We start from the raw sequence: 11,701 nt of genomic DNA on the forward strand, positions 1-11,701 counted from the left end.
GGTGTGGGCGCGTGTATATGTGTGAATACGCCTCTGAAAAGCCGCTACCGTTTCCTCCCGATGCGGGCTCAGAGATGCGGGGTGCGGGGGGGGGGAAGGGAAGAGAGAAAAGAGAGGAGTGGAAGAAATAAAAATTGAGGGGAGGAGGGCGAGAAGGGGGAGGGGGTTGTTGCATTACCTGAGACCAGCCACTGGCCTCCATTGTTGGAGAATTCAATGGCATTGACACAGCCGAAGTGGCCCAGGAGATCCTTCTTGTAGAGGTTTCTGCAGCCTCGCAGGCGTCTCCTCTGGAAGTCCTGGGTGAGCAAGGGGTCTCCTTGCAAGCCCCTCTGGGACAAGAAGCCCACGATTGACCTCATGTTGCCCCCCAGGCCAGCTCGCCTTCTCATGCTGCCGGTGCTCGTGGTGGTGCTCCCCCACCGACCCCCCCCCCTCGCTTGCTCTCTCGCTCTCCTACTGCCTCCTCCCCGCCTCCCCTTCCCTTGTTATGGTTATGATGATTCCTCCCGCCGCCGCCGCCGCCGCCCCCCCTTCTTTAGCCAGCCATAGCAGGCGAGAGGTGTTAGACACTCCGTTGCTTCCTGATCCCCTTTAAACTCCTCCCCTGCCTCGCAGCAGCAGCAGCAGCAGCTGATCCACAGCTGCAGCCTTTTCCTTGATGCGTTTCTTCGACCGGCCTGCTGTCGCCTTCGGCTGAACGTTGATCGGGGTGCCCCGGGGGCTCCTTTGGAGGGCCGGGCGGCGCTCTTCCCTAAGTTGCCTATAAGTCGCCTTGCAGGCGAAGGCCTCCGCTCCTCCGATGATTTCAGCCTAACTTATCTCGGCCGCCTTCCCCTTCCCTCCCCGCAAGGAAAAAAATCTGCGGAAGTACATCCCTCTCCCACTAGGGATCAAAGTGTCATTGGATCCACTTTTATTTAAAGTAGTGGCAACAGCGGGGAAACGCTAGCTTTCACTTGGGTGGGGCCAGGAGAGGGTCGACGAGAGCGGAGCGGAGAACCCGGCGGCGCCGTTGGATGTACGTCGTTCACGCTACCGCCTTCTGGCTGATCTTCATAATAATTAAAAGCCACACTTTATTATGAAGTTGAACAGACGTAATAAGAGGCACCCGGATTCAGGTGCCTTGCTGGAGTTTGGCCAGCCGCCCTACCCTGACCGATTTGTAGGTGTGCAACACAGCAAGGGTTAGGATAGTGGGCCATGTTTCTGGTACAGTTAATGAAGTTAGCCGTGAAGCTAACTTCATTAACTGTCATCATAATCTGTTTTCTCTGGGCCTTGTTAAAAATATAATAGAATCAACTTTGAGAAAGAGTGGGCTTCCCAACTCGTCGTGTTTCTAATCCATCCCTTGAGAGAGTTGTCGGCATTTTATATATTCCCCAGGGATAAAATGGAAACATAATAACTTTGTTTTGAATTGCCAGAAGAAGGAATCTGGGGAAAGGAGGATCTGAAACTCCCCAGTGTTTTTGGCAAAGGGCTTCTGAGCTACCCATTTAACAACACATTTGAGCAGAAACGAATTTATGGGGGACTTATGCTTGGAATTTTTTTAAAAAAACTAGCTGAGGCTAAGATGATATTAGAACTAATATAAAGTGTGCACAATTCTGCCTTCATAATTTCTGCAGGGAATATTTTCTATTTCTTAAAATGGCAAATTTCTGAAGTATTTCAGTTTTAAAGGAAATTAAAAGGTCATTTTCATATAATGTATCTCATCATCTTTGTTAATTACTGCAGATATTCCACTCCAAGTAGACACATTTACGGAAATAAATGCTTTAAATTTCAGCACAATGCTTCCAATAAACAGGTTTAATATTTTTTGTTAAATTCCTATTACTTATTTTGCTATAGTTTTCTAAAAACTGTATAATGGCACAGGGGATGCAGATAACTCTATGATGAGACACTATGATGAGACACATACAGTGGGGTCTTGACTTGAGAACTTAATCCGTATTGGAAGGCGGTTCTCAAGTCAAAAAGTCTGTAAGTCAAGTCTCCATTGACCTACAGTGCATTGAAAACCGATTAATCCCGTAACAGGCCGTTTTTGTTCCATTTTGGTTTTTTTCTGGTCTGTAAGTCAAATTTCAGTCTGCAAGTCAAACCTAAATTTTGCGGCCAGAGAAGTCTGTAACTCAAAAAGTCTGTAAGTCAAGCCGTCTGTAAGTCAAGGGTCCACTGTATCCAACATGAATGAAATACCAGGGAGTAAGGTTCAATGGCACAGACCAACTGACTTGGAAACATAGGGATGAAACAGATTTTGACCAGGCTGGTGGGTGGGGAGTGTGTCCAGGGACCTAATATTAGGTTGACCTTGTGCAGAAGGAGATATGATATTGGTGTTTGACGTGCCAGGAAGAAGATTTAATGAGTATCTGAAAACTATTCCCACCCACCCCCCTTTCTTCATCCTTGCTCATGCTTCAAGCTCTTAGTTGTACTGCCAAGCTGCCCTTGGATCCAGTGGTACACTAGATGGGGTGGATGGGTTAGGAGAAATTGATCTGATGCAAATTTTTCCACTTGTAGTACTTTGTGCAGCAACAATCTAGATAGAAGACCTGGCAGGAAGAGATTGCCATAATCCATACAGATTTCTTGTATGTGTACTCATGATGCAGTAGTTAAACTGCAGTACTCCAGTTAAGATTCTGCTCATGACCTGAGTTCAACCCTGTACTCAGATAGCCCGCTTGAGATTGACTCAACCTTCTAACCTTCCAAGGTCGCTAAACTGATTACCCAGCTCTTGGGACAGAGGACAATGTCTTGCCTGCATGATTAAATTGTAAACTATCCAGACAGTGCTTTAAGCACTATGGGGTGGTAAATAAGCAGCACAGTTTGCTTTGCTTTGCTTTGTTTTGCTTTACTTTCACAAGGAGACTTATCTGTCTTGGCACCAGTTCTGAGGTCCCATGTGTTGTGCTGCGGCAAAGAGATAGAACATATATGCTACTAATGTGTTGTTCAACCTCCTGCCCAACAGTCCCCCTGCCTAAGGCGACTGAGATTGTCTTGGAGGTTTTGCTGCAGGACCCCAGGGCTCTTGGTTCTAGGGAACTTCAACGTGCTGGACAGCTCAGTGGTTTAGGTACCTGGCTGTAGAGTTCAATTCCCCACTTGTGCGTCTTTGACAGGGGCTGGACGCAGTGATCCATAGGGCCCCTTCCAGCTCTGCAGTTCTAAGATTATATTGAGACTGTCTTTATGGAGGCTGCTTGAGACTTTCTGCAATCAAAAGGACTATCTCAGTACATCACTGACTCAGGGCATGTAGCATATCATACCCTGCACTTGCTCTTTGCAATAGGACAGAGAAAGGATGATCTGAAGCCTGGGAGTTCCCCATCGCTACTTATCATGGACTGGCCACTACCTTTTGTGGTTTAGGCTGACAGTGGTAGAAACCTGTGCACGGATGGAGGATTGATCAGAAATGCTTCATTAGGTGAGAGGTTTGTGCTTGCCACATTGAAAGAGGAATTTGTCAGTCTTTCTTGAAGACATTTCTGCACCCAGAGGTTTTAACCTGTCTCACTGCAGATATCCCAGCTCTCTTGGGGAGATGGGAATGTTGTGTAGCCTGCATAGTTAAATGGTAAACAGCCCAGATAGTGCTTTAAGTGCTATGGGATGGTATATAAACAGCACACTTTAAGATGACTGAGAATGTGGCAACTAGTGGCTTCTTCTTTGAGCTCTTCTTGGGGGAAATTAGTTATCTAGACTCTCTTAAGGTTGGTTTTAGGCCAGGTTGGGATGAAAACACTATCAGTGGCTTTGACAGATGACCTGCTTATGAAAGATATTACTAGGTCTCTCAGTGGGGCTTGATATGATTGAGCATGACATCATATTGCACTGGCTGCTGCCAATCTGCTTCTAGTCAGAGTTCAGGTATGGTGATGATTATTTTCAAGCTCTAAAATATCTTGAGACTTAGATATTAGTGGAAGTGCCTCTCCCCATGTACTGTATGTGTACCAGATGATTAAGATCTGCTTTGGGGAGGGGGCTTCTTCATATCCCACCAGTGAGAACAGTACATTATGTGGAAACACAGGAGAAGGTTTCCTCTGCTACAGCAGCACATGTAGGGAATGCCTCCTCCTTGGGGCCCAAGTGAAAGAGGAATTTTGGCATCTGTGGCAAGCAGCACCATCTCCCATTCATTCAGCCCTGAGGCAGTGATGTAACACCTCATTGAAAAGGAAGAGGAGAATGTGGCGTTCCTGCAAATGAAAGAGAAATGTAATATAGATAGATAGATAGATAGATAGATAGATAGATAGATAGATAGATAGATAGATAGATAGATAGATAGATAGATAGATAGATAGATAGATAGATAGATAGATGGATGGATGGATGGATGGATGGATGGATGGATGGATGGATGGATGGATGGATGGATAGACGGATAGACGGATAGACGGATAGACGGATAGACGGGCGGGCGGGCAGGCTGGAAGGAAGGAAGGAAGGAAGGAAAGAAGGAAGGAAGGAAGGACTGGGAAGTGGTGCTATTTATTCTTCTAACATGTAGCCCACATAATTAAATTATAAACTGCCCAGACAATGCTTTAAGCACTATGAGGAGATATACTTTAACACTCACCAGTACAATCACCCCTAGATTTTGATGTCCCCTGAATTTCAGTGCCCTGGGGTAAAGCCTCCGTTGCTGCACCCTACTAATAGCCCTGCCATCTGCTGCGAACATTGCTTTTATTTTGACTCCAAATTAAACTGCAGCTATTCATCCAAAGGTATGAATCTAGAATCCTAGTTCAATCCTTCGATTAGTTATGCAATTGTTTTAAAGTGGTTTTTGGAATGTTTTGGTTCAAATCACAGAATCCTCTTGCCTTAACACAATCATGTTAAGGGCCATGGAAAAAGCAGTATTACCTGTTTCTGAGCTATACATCACACATATTATTCTTCACCAGGTTGCACAATGAATAATGTGATCAGTGTTGTGCACCTTTCAGTCTAAGAAATACAAAAACTGCCTGTGTGATTACCCTTACATGGCTATCTTTTTACAATACGGTTTGACCCAAATTATTTAAAATATATTTTTAATGTGACTGTACCTTGCTCTTGATCTGATTGTGTGGTTAGAAGTATTTATATAAATAAAATAAAGAAGAAAAAGCTACAAGAACAAGATCATAGCAAGCAAAATTCCATCTGTCAATTGAATGATCGATATATCAATTTAGACATATAAGCTGCTGTCAGACAAGGAGGGGTAGTTATACTGTATAAGAGACAGATTGTAGTTGAGTATAAAATTATGCATAAGTAAATCAGGGGGAGAGAGAGAAGAGTGCATTCCTGTTAATACTTATAATGCATGATTAGAGACATGAGAGATAAAAAACAAAGGACTGGAAGGAGTGAAGAATGACCAGAAGACTCAAACTGCAGCTGCATGTAACACATCAACATAATGGTATACACTATACTATACACTATATAGGAAAAACCTTTAGCCACCAAGATAAATATGATTTCCTTTTAATGGTGGAAGTATAAGAAAGATTAAAGGTATAAGAAAAGTATAAGAATGATTAAATTCTAACATCCCCCTTCCCTGGGAATGTTAGAGCTAAAAGGTGTCGTTATGATTAACTAAATGTTTCATCCTTCCCCATGCTACAAGATCTTGGTTCTGCTGCCAAACTGGATCTAGTGGTACACTGAATGGGGTGGATGGGCTGGTTGGGATTGACCTGATGTACATTATTGTTTTGTAACTGAAAACTTTGTAGTCACCTGTTCCCAAAGATAAGCATAAACCAATGTTACATATTTTAACTTTGGCAAGAATCTTTTTTGATAATTCATGGAAGAATTTAAAACAAAAACAAAACAAAACAAAATAACTCCACACACTAGTTAAGTTAGCAATACTGCAAACATTGACATGCAGATTTGATACTGTATTGGATGTATGATGGCCAGTCATTCACTATTTAACTGTAAATTGCAAACCTTTGAATATGAATATAGGTTTATGAAGGTATATTGAACCTGCCCTCATCTGTTTTCGATACTGCTATCTTTTTAGAAGTGTGTATAATTTTGTGTGATGTTATTGACTGATATTGAACAGAAGATAATGCACTATGAAGCTGCAGCTAAACTTGAATTCTTTCTTCACATTTCAGAGGTGGCAAAAGGATGGGCCCAAAATACTGGCATATTTTAGCTTAAAGCTCTTATTGCCAGTCAGGATGCCTTAGGAGAGGCATTCCAGCCTTTCAGAACACAGGAACAAATACAGGAGCTGGAAAGCTCTTGAGTGGTCTTCGGATGGAGTATGGCTGTGGCCAAGTATGGGAAACTGGAGGGTTCAAGAGGGACTCCAAGAGGACCCATCCCATCCTTACCCTGTTTTAGAGCCCTGTCCAGAATTTGCATTGGAGTCCTTGAATTAATGTCAATATATTAAAATGTTGATATCAATCCATATAGGGACGTGGTGGCGCTGCGGGCTAAACTGCAGAAGCCTGTGCTGCAGGGTCAGAAGACCAGCAGTTGTAAGATCGAATCCACGTGATGGAGTGAGCTCCCGTCGCTTGTCCCAGCTCCTGCCAACCTAGCGGTCCGAAAGCTTGGAAATGCGAGTAGATAAATAGGGACCACCTCGGTGGGAAAGTAACAGCGTTCCTTGTCTAAGTCGCACTGGCCATGTGACCATGGAAGATTGTCTTCGGACAAAACGCTGGCTCTACGGCTTGGAAACGGGGATAAGCACTGCCCCCTAGAGTCGAACACGACTGGACAAAAATTGTCAAGGGGAACCTTTACCTTTACCTATCAATCCATATATCCATGTACATTTTGCTTGCTGAAGGCTAAAGCCTTATGTATATTTACATATTTAGAAGTGAGTTATCGCTGAGACCAGAGAGTATTACATCTGAGCAATGATTGTCCTACAAGAGCCTGAAGACTGCCAATCAGCCATTTTATCATATAGTTGAGTTCTGGCAAGTAACCAGTATAGGAATCTAAACAGTTTATAAACCTCAAAGGCTCACAAAAATATGATTTCCAATTATTCCACATCCATACTAAGATTTACAAAGTTAAACAATAACTTCCCAGCTTTTGCTGGGCTCCTATTAGCTTTGCCCATTATTTGTCGGATTCTGCTAGACTTCACATCTGGGTTTTTCACAATAGTCCATCTTGTCCCCAGCTTCAACCTCTGCCCAGTTTGTGTTGTAGAAAGCAAACAATGGCAGCTCTACCTGCTCCTGTATGAGGAACATACCAGTAGATTCCTGTGGTCACTTGGCTTTATTTTCAGACCTGCAGGTGACAGTGAGCATCCTCTGTCTCTGTGGATGTTGTTGAACTGTTGCTCCCCTTGTCTCTTATCTTTGGCCATGCGATGATGGACTCAACAAGGGTCAATAAACTGAAAGTGAATCCAGACATACTGTTAGAAGGCTGATAGAACGAGTTAAAAGGGATATTTGCTGTGCTTGAAGACACTATGGAAACATTAGCAGGTCGAAAATGTGGCCACCAGACTGATCACTGGAACTAATACATTGGAACACATTTCTCCAGTTTCAGCATGCCTTGGTTGGCTTCCTGTTAGTTTCCACACACAATTCAAGGTGCTGGTTATTACCTATAAATCCCTCAATGGTTTAGGACCTCAATACAGAACATCTCTCCTACAATAGAACTACCCATCTCACTTGCTCTTTGCATTCCATGATGCTAAGAATAGTGACCCTAAAGGAGGCCAAAAAAGTGAACTAAGAAATCATGCTTTCTTGATGGTGGCCACATCTCTTTGGAACAAACTTCCAACAGAGGTCCAACAGGCAACTTCCTTTAGAGTTTTTAAGAAATGAGTGAAAACTTAACTTTTAAAATGCTGACCCGGGATTTTTATTTAACTGTTTATTTTTATTTAAAGTTGGGTTTGCTTATGGAGAGGACTATTTATTTGTTGATATAATTTGTATGTTTGTATTATATTGTGTGTTATTTGACTGAATTTATATCAACACAATGGTATACAGTATACAGGGAAAACCTTTAGCAAGAAACATAAAGATGATTTGATTTTAATGGTGGAAGTATAAGAAAGATTAAAGTTATAAGAAAGGTATAAGAACAATTAAAGAAAGAGAGTGCTATGCACTATGGGACAGTGTACAAGGTGAAAAAACAAACAATACCTAGATAAGATGGGTTTTCTAATCCAACCCTCCAGTGGGCTATGACTTGCCCATCCCTGCTCTAAATGGTTTGTATATAATTTCAGGAAAATAATTTAAGGTACCACATAGTATGGCTAACTTTCTTTGTTCAGAAGTCATGGTCTTATTACTTTAATGGTAAACATATTTTGACAATTATTTTGGATGTTATGGAATCCTGCGGTATTTTAAAAAAGAAACAGAGCCCAACAGCCAGCCATGCTTGTTCATTCCATGTACATTAGAATTCCGGGTAGTGCTAATAAACTTTGCAACGCAGAGAAGTGGTCTCAGGGACATGACAGGCTTGGGATTTGGTTTGTTGACAGTATCTTTGACTCTTTGAGCTACCAAGACTGGCCTTTGAGATGTCATTTGCATGCAATTTCTGCCAGCTATCACCAGTACAGCCACTGGGGAGGCATCCTGGGAAGCTACAGTCCGCAACTTGCCCACTCCTGCTTTAACTACTGGGTGTGATTGTTTTTATCCAAGGCAATCGGACTTTTAGCTCATGCCTCCTAGACAAACAAATGGCTGCTGCTAATTCCATGTATATTGTACAGCCAGAAGATATGTTGACATCATGAACCTACACTGGCATCTCACCATTGTTGTACTACCCTCATGCTGGCATATACAGTATCTGCTTGAGTGAAAGCCAAAATGGGAGAAATTGTGGGTATGATGAGAAAAAAATGTAATTTATTCTGAATCTTACTCTCATTCTCATCTGCATGATACCTTGTTAAATCTGCAAAAGAGACAGTACAGGTTCAACAAACAAACAAACATTAGAATCAATAGATTCTCTAAAGGATTGGCAGCTATCGTTTCCCCTCAGTCACAAGACAACATAAAGAAGAAAAGTTACTTTTTGGAGCACAGCTCTGAGAATTCCACAGCTTGTGGGGTTCATGAAGCTGCCATCCCCTAGCAATAGTTCCCAACCTTGGGTAATTCAGATGTACTTAGACTACAAGCCCCAGAAACCCTGGTCAGTACACTCTTTTGGTGAAGGCTTCTGGGAACTGCTGTCCAAGAACACCTGAGTTACTGAAGGTTGGGAACCACTGCCCTACAGTAACTTCCCCATCTCTGCAATGGGGGAAGGATTCATATTTACATGGTTGCCAATAATGTCAGAACAGCAGTCATAGCCAGTGTTATTTCTCATTTATAGGAAACCTTGGAGCATATTGCATACACAACAACAGCTGACAGAAAAGCATAAAAGGTATAGTGCTAACACAGGTGTCACTGGTATATTGCTTCTGCATGACAACATAATGCTACAATTTCACTTTTGAAAAAGGAAATCAGCAGTCAAAATGTGGTTGGGTGTTATACATCATGGGATTCCTACCACTGTCCTGATAAATTTTAAGTACAAGCACTCAAGGTGACTATTTCATAATTATGCCACTACAGAAAATGCAAAAATCTGTTAGCCGTGTTGATTTAAAATAAAGTGTCACGGGGGAAGTAGCCTTCTTGATCTGTTATAGAAAAAATAAAAAGTGTTTGGGGCACTTTAAAAACTAACAGATGCCAGTGGCATAAACGTTTGTGGCTGCAATTCACAAAAGTATGCCTAATAAAAATTGTTAATTTTCAGGTAACCACATGAAAATTTATTTGTGGTAAGAAGGCAGTTCAAGCAGTTTTTATCCCCACAAAGAGCAGGTCTTTTGTAAATCTAATGAGTCTTTATTGCGCATTCATAATCAAGAGAGTTCAAAATAATATGCATAATAGCACAGAGAGATCACAACAACATATTGCTGCTTAGAATAACCATTGCCCTCCCCATCCTGAACTATGAAAGCTGTAGCTAAGCTCAGTGAGAACAGGGAGACCTGTGTGTGTGTATTAATTTGTTTAGACAATGGTTATCTATATCACTTCATTTTTCTTTGTTCTGGTCCCATCAGAATGATGTCACCATGGTTATTCTTACTCTGGCTGCAATAGCTCTGAACAATGATGTTGTATGTTGCATCCATAACCAACCTCTAAAGTTTTTCAGCCTAAAAGTTCTCTTGCTGCATGTTTCCCCTAGTTATTTTCACTTGAATGATCAGCTCTAGCAACAATCTGAAAGAATTACATCTGTGTAAATTCTCAGTCACCCAGGTAAGGTTATCTGGAAGTTGATTCATGGCAACATGACTTCTTTCTTATTTGGTTGAAAACCTAATAAGAAAGATGTCCAGTTGCCATGACTTAACTTCAAGATCCCCATCACAGATTGCTGCCTTGTTGTGGTGAAGGGGCTTGAATAATTCAGACAAGCTATGGTCTATGCTGTGCAGGGACACCCAAGATGGACAGGTCATAGTGGAGAGTTCTGACTAAACCCGATCCACCTGGAGCAGGAACTGGCAAGCCACTCCACTATCTTGGCCAAGAAAACTCCATGGACATCTATCACCTGAGAAATCTATATGTGGAACAGGATGCAACAGTTAGAACTAGATATGGAACAACTGATTGCTTCAAAATTGGGAAAGGAGTACGACAAGGCTGTATATTGTCCCCCTGCTTATTTAACGTATATGCAGAATATGCAGAATACATCATGCAAAAGGCAGGAGTGGAGGAATCCCAAGCTAGAATTAAGATTGCCAGAAGGAATATCAGCAACTTCCAATATGCTGATGATACCACTCTGATGGCAGAAAGTGAGGAGGAATTAAAGAACCTCTTAATGAGGGTGAAATAGGAGAGCGCAAAAAACGGTCTGAAGCTCAACATCAAAAAAACTAAGATCATGGCCACTGGTCCCATCACCTCCTGGCAAACAGAAGGGGAAGATATGGAGGCAGTGACAGATTTTACTTTCCTGGGCTCCATGATCGCTGCAGATGGAGACAGCAGCCACAAAATTAAAAGACACCTGTTTCTTGGGAGGAAAGAGATCAGAAACCTAAACAGCATCTTAAAAAGCAGAGACATCACCTTGCCAATAAAGGTCCGCATAGTGAAAGCTATGGTTTTTCCAGTAGCAATGTATTGAAGTGAGAGCTGGACCATAAAAAAGGTTGACCACCGAAGAATTGATGCTTTTGAATTGTGGTGCTGAAGAAGACTCTTGAGAGTCCCCTGGACTGCAAAGAGATCAAACCTATCAATTCTGAAGGAAATCAAGCCTGAGTGCTCACTGGAAGGACAGATCCTGAAGCTGAGGCTCCAATACCCCGGCCATCTCATGAGAAGAGAAGACTCCCTGGAAAAAACCCTGATGTTAGGAAAGTGTGAGAGAAGGGGATGACAGAGGATGGGATGGTTGGACAGTGTCATTGAAGCCACAAACATGAATCTGACGAACTCCAGGGGCATTGGAAGACAGGAGGGCCTGGCGTGGTCTGGTCCATGGGGTCACGAAGAGTCGGACACGACTTAAACAACTACAGCTTCCAGATAATCTGAATGAA

General features: G+C 42.4%; 1 protein-coding gene across 1 annotated transcript in view; it reads right to left on the reverse strand.

Annotated features, from left to right (window-relative positions):
• The window catches only part of DCAF5 (DDB1 and CUL4 associated factor 5), a 66,263-nt gene extending 65,777 nt beyond the window's left edge, over nucleotides 1-486 (reverse strand). Inside the window, exon 1 of the mRNA XM_020788492.3 lies at nucleotides 179-486. Within this exon, the coding sequence (XP_020644151.3) occupies nucleotides 179-392 (214 nt within the window). The 5' untranslated portion in view covers nucleotides 393-486. The remainder of the gene's footprint in view (nucleotides 1-178) is intronic.
• Between the last annotated feature and the right edge of the window lie 11,215 nt (nucleotides 487-11,701).

Source organism: Pogona vitticeps, chromosome 1 (genome assembly GCF_051106095.1).
Source record: "Pogona vitticeps strain Pit_001003342236 chromosome 1, PviZW2.1, whole genome shotgun sequence".
Lineage (NCBI taxonomy): Eukaryota > Metazoa > Chordata > Lepidosauria > Squamata > Agamidae > Pogona > Pogona vitticeps.